At 43.4% G+C, this 14,151-nt stretch overlaps 1 protein-coding gene across 2 annotated transcripts; it reads right to left on the reverse strand.

The window, feature by feature from the left end:
* Positions 1-10,339: 10,339 nt before the first annotated feature.
* Positions 10,340-13,891, reverse strand: LOC147631601 (protein phosphatase 2C 7-like). 2 transcript variants are annotated; one of them, XM_086808118.1, is made up of 4 exons: positions 11,804-13,891; positions 11,335-11,697; positions 11,142-11,247; positions 10,340-11,043 (listed from the first exon to the last, which is right to left on the reverse strand). In XM_086808118.1, the coding sequence occupies exons 1-4, from the start codon at positions 12,875-12,877 to the stop codon at positions 10,724-10,726; spliced, it is 1,863 nt and encodes a 620-aa protein (XP_086664244.1). In that variant the 5' UTR covers positions 12,878-13,891; the 3' UTR covers positions 10,340-10,723. The 2 variants fall into 2 exon arrangements, with proteins under 2 accessions (XP_086664244.1, XP_086664245.1); XM_086808119.1 differs by having other exon boundaries at positions 10,904-11,043; positions 11,142-11,207; positions 11,804-13,878.
* Positions 13,892-14,151: the final 260 nt, after the last annotated feature.

Here is a 14,151-nt window from a genome sequence, read left to right on the forward strand (position 1 = left end):
ACATTGTGTTTGTTTGAGATCCCTCTTCTGTTTCTTCTGGAATTGGAGTAGGTATGTCTAATTCCCTTTCCCTTGTTAGCTCGTTTCTTGGATACATTGTATCCCTGACCGGTTAGCCCTTAGCTTGACTTCATGAAGCCATTGACATTCTTCTACTAAGGCCCTGGCATCTTTGAGATTTTTTATCTCCTCATCGGCATTGGGGTACTCACCGACTTCTTTAGGAGTTGATGGTTACTCCCTTTGCTCCTCTAGGTCCATCCCTTTGTGGTTGATCCTTTGATCCCCATCTTCTCTCGATTGGGTGGATTTGGTGTCGATCGTTTCTTCTTCGGATCCATCTTGGATTGTGACCCTTGTGTCACCCTTACCCAATTTTTTCACTCTTCTCCCGGCCAGTTCTGGAAATGGTCACACCTGCTCGGTTCTTCCCCTTATCCTCTAATTGGGCTCGTGTCAAGACATTGAGTGGTGTGATATTTCCAGGCTGCACACTAATGGTTCGGATGGTGGCTTGATTAGAAGTGGAAGCCGAACCACTTGTGCGATATGGACAATCCTTGATCAAATGATCAATACCACATTTAGTACACGTAAGTATTGGCATGTCATTGGGCGAAGCAGTCACTTGTTGTTGGGGTTGGTGCATATGAACCACATTCTTGTTTGGGCATTCAGCAATTCGATGCGTCCCTCCGCAGCTAAAACATTATAGTGATCCTCTCCTCATGTCCAAGTTCATGTCCTTACCCTTCCACTGTACCGTAATTTGAAACACATGTATTGGCGTGTTATTCTATAGGACATAGAATTCTGGTGTGACCTCCACAGTTTCTTCATAGTACTCTCCACTGAGTTCTACTTCACACACCATAACAATATCTTTAGATGGCTCTTCAATCAATGCTTGGTTGATTTTAGCATGTGGTAGTAGAACAAGTGGTGGTAGAGGTGGTGTCCTATACTCGGAACATCCCCCTAGGTAAATAGGAAGAGTTGGGTTGTCCTGTAGCTGCAGTGATTTGTCCAGGTGGTGCTAATAAAGTCAATGGAGCTCTAGGTGCTGGCAGTTGTGCAACAGTTTGGAACTTTGGATATTTGTACATTGAAGTGTCATGATTTCCTAATTTTACACAGTGTGCACAATAGAGTATTGGCCTTGCTCTTAATTGTGGACATTCGGTGGTCGTGTGATTCAATCTGCACATAGAGCACCACACCAATTCCCTACGGGGGTAAAGATGGTTATGTCCATGCCCAGATGTTTCTCTTCCCTCCTTTACCTACATGAAGCCACTAGTAGAGCTTCTATCTGAGATACTACCAGCCCAATCAACATCTATGTACCCATGTACACATATCTGTGTCCGAGTTTCATAAAATAGTCCACAATGCAAAGTAGATCTCACATACCTCAGTATGCGTCTCAATTCATCCAAATGCGGCTTCCAAGGAACCTGCATAAACTGACTCACCAACCCAATAGCATAGCTCAAATCCGGCCTGGTGATCGTCATGTAGATCAAGCTTCCTACTATGCGCCTATACATAGTAGGATCCTCCAAAATCTCTCCTGAATCTGCACTCAACTTTCCATTCTGATCCAATGGCACTGAGATAGGCTTAGAGCCTGTCATACCATGCTTAGACAACATGTCCAAGCCATACTGTCTCTGCAGAGCAGTAATCCAATACCATGCGGTGACCTAATCACCTCAATGCCCAAGAAATATCTGAGCTCCCCCAAATCCTTCATCTCAAACTTCTGTCTAAGCAAGATCTTTACATCAAGATCTCTGCATCATGGTTCCCTGTAATGATTAGGTCATCTACATAGATGACAACAAGCACAACCCCTCTATCACTGTGTCTCACATACAGCGAGAAATCTGCATTGGCCACATGAAAGCCAATAGTGAGACAAGATATTCAGAAATCTTGTCAGACCATGCTCTTGGTGCTTGTTTTAAGCCATACAAGGCTTTCTTCAACCTGCACACATGCTCGGGGTGACTCACATCCTCATAACAAGGTGGCTGCAACATATACACCTCTTCCTGCAAATCCCTATGCAAGAATGCATTCTTTACATCCATCTGATATAAAGACCATTTCTTTGATGCAGCCACTACTATCACAACTCTCACTGTTGCCATCTTGGCAACTGGGCTGAAAGTTTCCTCATAATCAATGCCATATGTCTGCACATATCCTTTGGCTACCAATCTAGCCTTGTACCTGTTTATGCTTCCATCACTGTTATGTTTTACTTTGTACACCCCCACTTACATCCAATGGCTTTCTTGCCTTCAGGCAATTGCACTAAATCCCAAGTCTCAATTTCCATATAGTAGTGCATCCATCTCCTCATCCATAGCTTTCTCCCAACACACATTTCCAACAGCCTCATCAATGCATGTGGGCTCTACAACCTGCACAACTTTTGCCATGTATGCATAATGATGTGCCACATAACCATCATAGGTAAACCTCTACACAGGATTCTTCACTCTCCCATATCTTCACAACTTTGCATTCATGGCTTCCATAGCCTTCTTTACACCAGGTGTTCTCATAGCTGGTATCCCAAGCTCCTCCTCATCAAGGCTCATCTCTGAGCCACTAGACTCTCCATCAACACATGAGAATGCCCTGCAGAAACGTCAGGCATACTAAGGGGCTCAACCACTTTCTCTTTGCCTTTATGTGATGTACTAATCACATTTGCAGGACTGGTATTATGATGCAGCCTGCCACTCCATGGTCTATCAACAACTGAACACCACTAGATGAGGACTCTCCTGGTCCACTCAAAGACTGTGATTGCTGACTTGCATTTTGTGCAACCACATTCACACTCACATCAGTCCCAACAGCTTCTTTTTCAGCAGCATACCAGCTACTCATCTCATCAAAAACAACATCCTTGCTTACCCTCAACTCACGTGTAGTAGGGTTATAACACCTGTATCCCTTTTTCTCAAGGGAATATCCAATAAACACACATTTTTCAGCTTTTGGATCCAGCTTAGTTCTCAGATCATCTGGCACATGCACATATGCAATGCATCCAAAGACTTTCAAATGAGAAAAATCAAGTTTTCTGCCAGTAAACCTCTCCTCTGGAGTTACATCATGTATGGCTGCAGTTGGAGTCCTGTTCATGACGTAAATTGCTATAGAAACAGCCTCAGCCCAATAGCTATGCGGCATATTCTTCTCTTCCATCATTGGAGAAGTACTCTCCCCCTCCATCTGACCTTAAGTACTTTACATATTTCCCTATTTTCTTTTCAACCATAACTCTGAAATTCTGAAAGTGAGTGAACACCTCACCCTTCTCCTTCATGAAGTATACCCACACTTTCCTTGTGTGGTCATCAATAAATGTCACATAATACCTGCAGCCTCCCATAGACATGGTCTTTGTAGGACCCCATACATCTGAATGCACAACATCTAGTGCATTTCTGCTCACATTTCTGTTACGTGGAAATACATGCTTTGTTTGCTTTCCAAATTGGCATGCTTCACATATTTTCTGCATACCTTCAACTTTAAACTTTGGCAACCCTGTCACAATTCCTTTAGTCTGCATAGACTTCATTCTCTACACATTCACATGTCCAATTCTTTTATGCCAAATGTCTGTGTCTGCAACAATTCTTGAACCATTTGCAAACATCGCAACACTCACTTCAAGCATGTTTACATTCAATGTAAACATTCTGCCCACTCTGTTGCCTTTTGCAACCAACCTGCACTTGTCTTTAAAGTCTTCAACATAACAACCATCAGGGTTAAATCGAACCTGCAAACCCTGCTCAATCATCTGGCCAAGTGAAACCAAATTCTGTGTTATGTTCCGAACATGAAGTACATCTGCAAGGTACTTCACTTTGCCATCCTGCAAGGTACTTCACTTTGCCATTCTGCATAGATAATGGCACATCTCCAACATGGGCAATTGGATGAGCAGTGTCATCCCCTGTTTTTACAAAACCTGGTCTTTCAAAGTTTTTCATCTCCTTGAACCACTCCCCAACCATGACTTGTCATGTGGTTCTTCGAAGCACCTGAATCAACGTACCATACATTATCTTTATGTGCTGCCTCAACATTTTCAGACATGGCATTAACGACATGCTGCATAACAAACAACCTTTCATTATCCTCATTGTTTCTGCTCGAGGATGCATAGTTGTTTTGCTGCAATTTCCCATTTTGCATGTCAGCCTACTTCTTATAACAATCTGCCTACACATGTCCAGGCTTACCACAATAAAAGCATCCACGTGTATCATTATACTGCCTTTGCCAATTTCCATGACCTCTTTGGTTTCCCGTGCCTCTGAATTGGCCTCTTCCACCTGCGTGTTGTTGTTGTTGTTGTGAATTCTGGGGCTGTTGTTGTTGCTACTACTGGCAATAATTCTGATTACCTGTTTGGCCACCTCCTTGACCGCGTCCACGACCTCCTCTACCTCGTCCTGTTCCTGAACAAGGCCTATTGCTCTGAACTATTTTTGTTTTGTGAAGACTATTGATCTTTACCCAATCTCTTCTCTTCTATAATCAACATAGACACCAAATCTATGAAATTGGGAATGTTTTCCCGGGTCTGAATAGACGTCTTGTATTGAATGCCTTGTATTGTGGCCCGAGACCACGTAGACAGACTTCCACCTTATCATCATCATCTACTGAAACACCAATAGATGCAAGGGATTCCACAATACCCTTGATCTTCAATGCATAGTCATTCACAGACATACTCTTTTTCTCCAAAGTATGAAGTTCATTCTTCAACTGTATCTTTCGTACCTTGGTATTCGTTTCATAGAGTTTTCCCAAGGTGTCCCACACCTCCTTGGGGGACTTGGCATCCTGTATGTGCCCAATCATGGTGTCATGTATACTGATAGAAAGCCAATACATAACTTTTCTGGCTCCTTGGTTCAAATCCTTGAACTCTTTCACATCTGCAGCAGTCAGATTGATCTCCCGTATCTCCGGTGCCTCTTCATGCTCACCTTCTATGTAGTCCCAGTAACCCTTTCCCATTAGGAAATTTGTCAACCTGAACCTCCAAGCATGGAAGTTGTTCTTATCAAGCTTCTCAGCGACAATCTGGTTTATGCCATCATTTAACATCTTGCCAGACACACAAATTTACCAAAAACAGCACTCTGGTTTGTCTTACACAAACTGCTGTATTTTTTGCAGCGATATCGTAGTACACTCAAATGTCACAACCAGTGACCTCAATGTGCATACATACACCCAATGGCAACTGTTGACCTCCTTGCAACACACACAGTGTCTACACAACCAATCTGTCTTCCTACAGTTCTTAAAACAGAGTTCTGCAAAGAATTGATGACTTACCCGCAGTGCTCGAAATCGCCTGCTTTCTGAAAAACGGAGGTCATAACGTGCCCGAAACGCGTTTTCGGCCTGAACAATTCTGTCCGATAAGATGATATAGTTGCCCTATAGCTTTACTCCCATGAAGAAAGCTCCTCAATCAGAGATCGTTTGCTGGTGCCTCCCGTAGAGCTCTCGACAAGGAGGGTGTAGTCGCCAACACAAATAGGGAAGAGTAGTTGAAGCTCTTACCCTCGTACCGCTTCCTGTGCTTCTCTTGCTTGCAGCTTAGCCATTAGCATGAACCAGGCTCTGATACCATGAAAAGATGCAGGGGAGAAGAGAGCTTGAGCTCTGGCAAGCACACACACACTCACAAAACCCTAAAAGAGAGCACACAAGGTGAGAGGCTGAAAAACTTCTTCTTCTTCACTCAACACTTAACACACCATATACAAAGATAAGAGTACACACGTATGAAAAGGTACTCAACCAAATACATACTAGGGTTCTCTATAGTGTGAACCCAACTAAATGAGCTGGCGCTATAACTATGCCAGTCTCTAGAATGCTGTCACACAGCCTGTCATCCCACTCCGCATATCACCCATGATCTCACCAACCATGCCAGTGGTGTAAGTGTGGGGCCTATCCCCCAGGCGGGTCATCAATGTCCACCACCTCACTAGATGAGCTCGATATCTCAACAACTTTGATGTCCCAATTAAGTTTTAATCAAATTCTATCAATCTATTTCTGAGGTCGTGAGATTGCAGAGAACAATTCACAGTGTGAAGTGTTAGAAAACAATTCACGCAGTGAACGTTTTTATGCACTTTCATATGTTTAAAAAAATTTGTTCTTGGAATCAGACTCCATGTTACCTTGTTATGGGTGTCAATCTTTTCAAGACTTCCTTAGCCTTAACCTGACTATACCAAGCTCATGAGTTGGATTAGATTAGGCCGTGAGATTGTAGGAAAAAGTTCACGTCGTGAGAAGGAATAAGGTTTCACGTCGTGAAAAATAATGGGTTCACGCCATGAACAAAAAATGGTTCACACTGTTAAAGTTTCTAAAATTGTTCACGTCGTGAATGAATTGGTTCACGCCGTAAGAGTTCTGAAAAAGTTCACATCGTGAACAATTTTCTACACTTTTACGTTTCTTAACTTTGTCAGACCTCATGGTGTCAGAGGTGTCAGGATAAGGTTACCTATTTTTGGCAAGGTAATCCCGTGAATTGCGGCGTAATCGCGGCGCGGATGTCGAGAGCGGTTCAGCGTGTGAAGTTGTAGAAAACGATTCATGGCGTGAACATTTTCCTACAGTTTCACGTGGGAACTCCCCGCATCAATTAATGTGATTTTGGGTGCAAAATACTTATCCAACAGTTCCCAATATGATTGTGCCATGTCTAAGGAGTGGAATACAAGTTCAAGTCACAGTCAATGGCTTCTTATTTTTTAGATTTTTGTGAATTTTCGGAAAAGAAGAAAAACAGAACACTAACTTGCTTGTTCACGTTGATGATTCCAATGATGCAAATATTAGAATTAACTAGAAAAAATAGTGAAGCTCTATTCTGAGACCACTCCACCACACATATACACACAAGCACAACCGATTTCTCATGATTTTTTACTTCCACACACATCTTATCCATTCATGTCCTACACAATGCACTACCAGAATACAAGGGCAATTATGAATCTTCTGCAATGGGAGCTGAAACTCCAAGAGGAAGAAAGAAACAAAAGTGTTTCCCCAACCAAAAATATTATGGGCTACCACACCTCCAAGAGCGAACTCAATACATTCACCTAAAGGATGAGCAATAGAACACAATTGTCGTAGGGCACTTACCAATGTTTCGAACTTGAGTCCCTTGAAGCCTCCAAGCTCACTTGTTAAGCTCCAAACCTCCAAGCTCCACCTCCACGTTGTCACTGTAGAGTCACTCACACCGTCGCATAAGGTAATCACTCTCTCTCATTCTCCCACACAAGCATGAATCATACAAGCATAGAAGAGGCACAAATGCTAGAATGCTCTCTCTCAATCTCTCTCAAGACATAAAGAAGAGCTCTCAATATAGCACAAAGGGGGATTATGTCTTTTCATTATATGAGAAAATGTCTTATATACATTTGGCCCTTATTCACACTTAGGTGCCCAAAACTTACTTAACTAGGCCTTGGGTGGCCAATATCTCATAACGTACAACTTTTATAGTGTCGTTTCATGACATTTATTAATGTCCTCAATTGGAGGAGCATATTTGTTAATCCAAAATGGGATTAACATCAGGATGCCTAAGAGCATATGGCTACCCCCACAGAGAGAGTATGCATTGGACATAAAGGATTGGGGTGAGCCGAGGTACTCTCCTAGCATTGAGGTCATTAGAATGCCTGAGGACATATGGCTACCACCACAAAGAGAGTATGCATTGGACATGTTGTTCAAATATAGTATGGGTGGTTATAAGCCCATTTCTGTACCATTGGATTAGAATGGTAAGCTGAGTGAAAACGCAGGTGAGATTTTAGAGAATGCCACTATGTACATGAAGATAGTGGGTAGCTTAATCTACACTATGATCACTAGGCCAGACATAAAGGTTGGAGAGTTAGTTATATAGGTTCCTTGGAAGCCACATCTGGATAGTGCGAGATGCACACTACATTACGTGAGGTCCATAGTGGATTATAGTCTCTTCTATGAGGCTGGTATATAGTTACAGGTGTATGGATACATTGATGCAAATTGGACTGGTAGCATCTTTGACAGAATATCTAGGAAGCAGGTTTTCTTTGGGAGATACTATTACATGGAGCAACAAGAAGCAACCCGATAATTGCCTTATCGAGTACAAAGATAGAGTACAAGGGTGCTACGATGGTAGCATGTAAGGTAGAGTACAAGGGTGCTGCGATGGTAGCATGTGAGGTAGAGTACAAGGGTGCTGCGATGGTAGCATGTGAGGTAGCTTGGTTACGTAAGCTACTTGGAGATTTTGGGTTACATATGGACATGCAAGTTATCATGTATTACGACAAAATTAGTAGCATATAGTTGGCCAAGAACCCAGTGTTTTATGCACAGACCAAATACATAAAGGTCCATTATCACTTCATCAAAGAGAAAGTCTTCGCAAGAGATGATCTCATATATGTCAGCACAGAGGAGCAGGTAGCTGATATTTTCACCAAGGCATTGGAAGAAGAGAAGCTTCGTAGATTCCACACTATGTTTGGTGTCTTAGAGATGGAGTTACGCTCGAGGGAGAGTGTTGAGATGTCAAGCTCAACACGAGTTGACACTCATGACGTGCCTGGTGACTGTTTCACCTTTACACCACTACGTGCTTAGTAGCTAACACGACTAATCTTTTCCAATGATTCTATACCTAGATTACACCTACCTAGTCCAATCGAGTTATGGTATTCTTATCTTGCTAGTTCTCTACTTAGCATGTTCATATTATGGACCGCTTGTACATAGTACTCTCTTATCTTTTATAGACCTCTTTTGAGAGCAAGAAAAAAAAGAACATTTCAACCTTCAATATTTGTGTATATCGTATCCATTGTTGTATGAGTGTGTGTGTGTGCACGCATGCTTGCAAGAGCTTAAGTTCTCTCTTCTCTCCCGATCTTTTCACATCTTCACTAAGGTGTCCTAAGCCTCCTTAGACATTTGTGCATCCTGTATGTGCATAATCATACACACTAACAGACAACCAATGTAACACCTTCCTAGCTCTTTCATGCCATGCTTTATATACCACACTTGCTGAGAGATGGAGTTTTTTCACCAATCTATGACTCCTTTTCATTACCTTCTCAATATCCTTTTCCCAGAAAGAAAATTAGTCATCTTAAACTTGAATGCTTGGAAGTTATTCTTGTCCAACTTCTCACTTACAATCTACGATAGACTGTCAGACATGATTACCTGCAACTTACTAAATGGTGCACCTATAATCTCCAACATAGCGATAATGTTAAAAACCTATTATATTGCAACTATATGTGAAGCAACCATATAAACATATATCCATCACTAACACCAATAATACTTGGATTCTCTACACAGACCTGACGTGCAAACCAAATTTTTACATAACTTTGCATCGAATTAAAATTGGGCATACACAATTAATATTGACACTTCATAGAGAGTGCTTGTAAAAAACATACAGAGCCAAAATGGACCCTAAAACATGCGACAATGACTTCCCTTTTTGCTTGTAGTTCTGACAACTACCAAAGGTGTTGCTTCAAAATCAAAGAAAGAAAGTGATGGAAATAGTCTTGCATGTGTTATGTTCCTTGTTTGCCTTGTTCTTGCATCCTTAGCTCTCACATGAACTGAATCTTTGCTACCATAAAGAGAGTGAGGGAGAGAGAAAGATCGAGTTCCTTGCAAGTAAACACACTCACACAAGAGAGAGCAAGATGGCTGAATTTTCTTTCATCTTTTTGTTTACTCTACAACCATTAACATAAAAAGATTAGAGTACATACTATACGAGAAATTACTCTCTACCATAACTTATTAACCAAGACCTACCAAGGAAGTATATAACAAACATCCCCGTGATGGTCAGTCCACTCACCAACTTGAACTTTCATCGTTACAATTTAAAATACTCTACTGCAATTGGATGGTTCCTAGCTTTTTGTATAGGGGTTCTCATACGACATAGTGACAAAGTGGTATTTATTTCCATCTTGCCATAATCACCACTTGTTCGACAAAATCGTGCACGATCCTCAGGTTGAGTGCGATAGGGTTAGGGTTTGCCAAATTGGGCCCTTACAAATGCCCTAACAAGGCCACAAAGTGGCTTTCCATCATCGTTAACATGTTACGGAGGTAACATACTAGTAATTTAAGCTCACAAGGAGCAAGACAGCTAAATACTTGGAACAGGCAGGACTCTCTCTCTCTCGTGTGCAAGTCTAGTACAAACAACATCAGTCAACATTGGTTACTGCGACATCTACGAGGCCTGTGACTTCAATATAAAGTCTTAGACCAGAAAGGACTAAATAACACTACAAGCCTGTTAAACTTTGCTGATATTTACACAGGCAGAAGTGGAGACGCCTATGAGAGGGTCTAGTGAAAACATGCAACTTCTTGCATGATTGCAAATAATTGGGGATTACTTATGCAAAGTGCCTCCCTTTTTATGAATCATATTCCAGACAATTCTCTGCAATTCCGGGAAGGCTCCTTGAAATTGAAAACCGTTGTCGGAATGCACTCAGGAGGGTTAACAACTTGGGTGACATTACATTCCCAAAACTTAGAAGAGTAGCTGCACTCATCCTATGCACAGCAATCATGTGGGGCAATTATGTCTAGCTTTCAAGTCGACAACAACCACACTGATGTTATCTTTGCTACCCCTGCTATAAGCAAGCTTCACTAGCAAGGCAGCCACAGAAGAAGACGCTGGATCTTCACCAAGTGCATAAGTTCCAGACTCGTACTTTCTTCTAGCAGATGTTAGGCACTTCCGTGCAATGTCACAGGCGGTGTCATTATTGATCACGTCCCATAGACCATCACTTGCTAAAATCAAGCACTCATCCCCTTCAGTCCGCTGCATGCATGTCACCTCAGGCTTGGAGACAACATAGCGTTTCAAGTAACGATCCCCTGCATCCACAACAATCCATGACCTTATGAGTATATAAATCATTATAATCATTATAATAAACAAATGATAAAATGCCTTGCACTCTGTAGGAACACACCTATTGCCCTAGACAAAGCCAGAAGACCCCCCACTCTATAGCCATCCCAATATATAACTCGGCCACCTGCAGTCTCAATGCGCCTAGACTCATCATCTCTCTCTGGCTGTTATTAAAAACAACAAAACTTCATGAGGACACAAATGAATACACCATATGCTGTAAAAGCTTAAGCATAACGCAGCACACGCACCTTGTGATCCGTTGATAGAGGAAAGGCCTTCCCACCTCGTGACAGAACAGCTCTAGAATCTCCACAGTTTGCGACCACAATCTGACATGAGCTCACCACCGCCACTACAGCTGTCGTTCCCACGTTTTCAGGGGCTATACTCTCCGCACAGCAAGTGGCTGAGCTGTCTACATCATCACACTCACCATTGGGACAAACCCCTCCAACCTCTCTGTCCATCTTTGCAAAGCAAGAAGTCATTGCTTTCTCCCACTTAGAGGATGACCCATCAGAAGATTTACCATTGACATCCTTGGAATCGGACAGGTTGGTAAGCTCTTCTGCGAGGACATGGTGTAGCCTCTCCACACAATAATTGGATGCCTGCAATGCCATGGAAATGAGCGCACAGTATCTATAAGCAAAATTGTGGCTCCGTACCAAACGAAGAAAAAAGAGAGACAGATTGCTTCACTTCAAACTATCTCACCTGAGAGCCTCCATGGCCATCGTATACGGCAAAGAAGTGTAGGTCACAGGTTGATCTGTCTTCCACCTTTCCATCACACAAACAACCTTCTGCCACATCACATCGAAGGTGGGTAAAAGATGGAACAATAGTGGCTGTATCCTCCATTTCTCGCCTCCGCCCGCATACCAGCAGCTTCCCACTAGGAGGACATTTACCATCAACCAAGTTGTGGCTGGAAGAGGCCTTGCTCTGAGATGGAGATGAGAAAACCGATTTAATCACAGGAATTGCAGCAAGTTTACCAACCGGTTCCACCATTTCTGTATCCAAGTTGCCCGCTACAGGTCCTTCCAGAGGTGTAGAGTGATCTGTGAAACTTTCTGTCACTACTTGGCTGGACTCTGAACCTTGGTCTGCTGCAGAGAAGGAATTGTGCACTTCACTTTTGCAGCTTTCCTTCTCCAGCTGCTCTGTTACTTCTACCATAGTTGTGAGAACTCCTTGGGGAGGGGTGCTGAAGACTTCGTCTGCATCCAGTGAAGAAAAACCCACTCTGTGATCTTTGAAAAAGCTCGGTAATGAGCAGCCAAGTTGCACGTTACTTACAACCGTGACAAAGTGACCTTTAACACCGCGACGAGTTCCACGGCTGGTTTTGCTGGTGTGGACATAACATTCGCTAGTCTGCCAACCTTCAGGTGGAGATGACTTGGATCTGACAAGTCCAGCGTCTCTGAGAGAGGCAGAGCCAGGGGGAGAGATGTGATCAAGCCCAACAACTTCTTTGCCCTTGGTTTGAGTGGGGATCTGGGAAGCAAGAGGCGGGTTGTTACCTTCTGTCTTTGACTCAAGGAAGGGAGTGATGTCCTCTTTGAGATCTTTACAAAAGTCACAGGTGCTGCCACTCAGAGGCGGACGGGCACGCTTGAGGAAGCCGCTCTGATGAGGATGAGGGTCATTATGCACGAGTTGAGAGGAGCAAGACAGCTTCTTAAACCGTCTAATCTCCGTGCGTTTGCGCCTGGCAATGACTGCAGGATCAGATAGGACAGAAGTCTTCTCCTTGAAGAGACACGGGTCTGTTTCATCCATTGCCCTAAAACAGAACGGAACTCCAGCCTGGGAGGCAGAAAAAGGGCTCTCTCTCTCCTTTACCGGTCCCCTCCTGACTCCTTTTCGGGAGGGTCACAAGTGCTGCTGGGACAGGATGCTCCCCACCAGTGTCCTTCTCTCACTAAGTCTGCAACCAAGCTTCAGGGTTAGGTTTACGGTTAGGGCTAGGGGGCTAGGGCTATCGCAGATCCATCTGAAGGAGACAGGATCCCACATAAAGGAAGAAAGGACCAGAAAAGACGTCCTCTAACGGGACTCAAATACAGGAAAAGAATCCATAACACTGCTGCAGTAGGTACTGATGAGCAGAAAAGCCATGCCTTTCCACGTACACAGACAATCACAATCAAGCTGAAGGGGCGATAAGAGACTTTATCTGCACCCGGAAAAATCTCTGCTACGGAGCCATCCTGCATAATTTCCGCTTTAAAGGCTCTCACTTGTGCCAGCTATGGAGTGTCCATGTGCATCTGACAGAATTGACGAAGACAGGAAAGCCCCCATCTTGCGGCCACGCGGCCCTTTGAAGGTTGTCTCTCTCGAAGCAACAAGGAAGTAAACTACCTCCCGCTGTCATCCATGGCACCTGCACGGCAAAGTTACCCTAGAGACCCACCACCACTTTCAAAACCCTGCGGCCCTCTGGAGGCCGTCTGCGTCTGTCTTTGTTAATCCTGTTTCGCAGATGCCCTCGTCGAAATTCAAAGATGCCAACAGCTCGACTTAGCCATGGAAGCCATGTCTTTGCAGCAGTAGGAGTCACCCAAACTTTCCAGCCAAAAACGTGACGAAACGGAGATGCTAAACCACAGCTTTCCTGCTCTACTCGACCATGAACTTGGATTGGGGTAAAAAAAGCAGGTCGCTCTCTGGGGGAGCGATGCCGCGGTAGGGTTTTCTGTAGAGACAGAAAGCCGTGCTCGCAGGGCTAGGCCAAAAGATGCGAGAGAGAGAGAGAGAGAGAGAGAAGACAGAAATTAAAGGCGAACCCAGATTCCAGCCATAATTTGATAAACCCAACAGAAATGCCCCTTGCACACGGAGATTTGATTTTGTTTACGACCCGATTCGATTTTGTTTCGACCCCCGGTTCCAAAATAGTAACATAAAACTTTTATTAAACATTATAAAGTTGACCATCTCAATCGAAAAGTCTTCGACCACCACGTAGCTCTACACATCTCTACAACACTCAATTATTATTGCCTTAGGGTCTGGGTTGCACACACGCACATCTCTATGTCGTGTCACCT

Source organism: Cibotium barometz, chromosome 14, assembly GCF_041138505.1.
Source record: "Cibotium barometz isolate CiBa-2024 chromosome 14, ASM4113850v1, whole genome shotgun sequence".
NCBI lineage: Eukaryota > Viridiplantae > Streptophyta > Polypodiopsida > Cyatheales > Cibotiaceae > Cibotium > Cibotium barometz.

What these genes read in the sequence shown, in the direction of transcription:
- LOC147631601 (XM_086808118.1), bottom strand. Translation starts at nt 12,877, where the DNA reads ATGGATGAAACAGACCCGTGTCTCTTCAAGGAGAAGACTTCTGTCCTA. An exon ending in ATGGCCATGGAGGCTCTCAG is followed by an intron (nt 11,698 to 11,803) that starts GTGAGATAGTTT and finishes ATGGCATTGCAG; the next exon opens with GCATCCAATTATTGTGTGGA. An exon ending in GGCTTTGTCTAGGGCAATAG is followed by an intron (nt 11,044 to 11,141) that starts GTGTGTTCCTAC and finishes TTGTGGATGCAG; the next exon opens with GGGATCGTTACTTGAAACGC.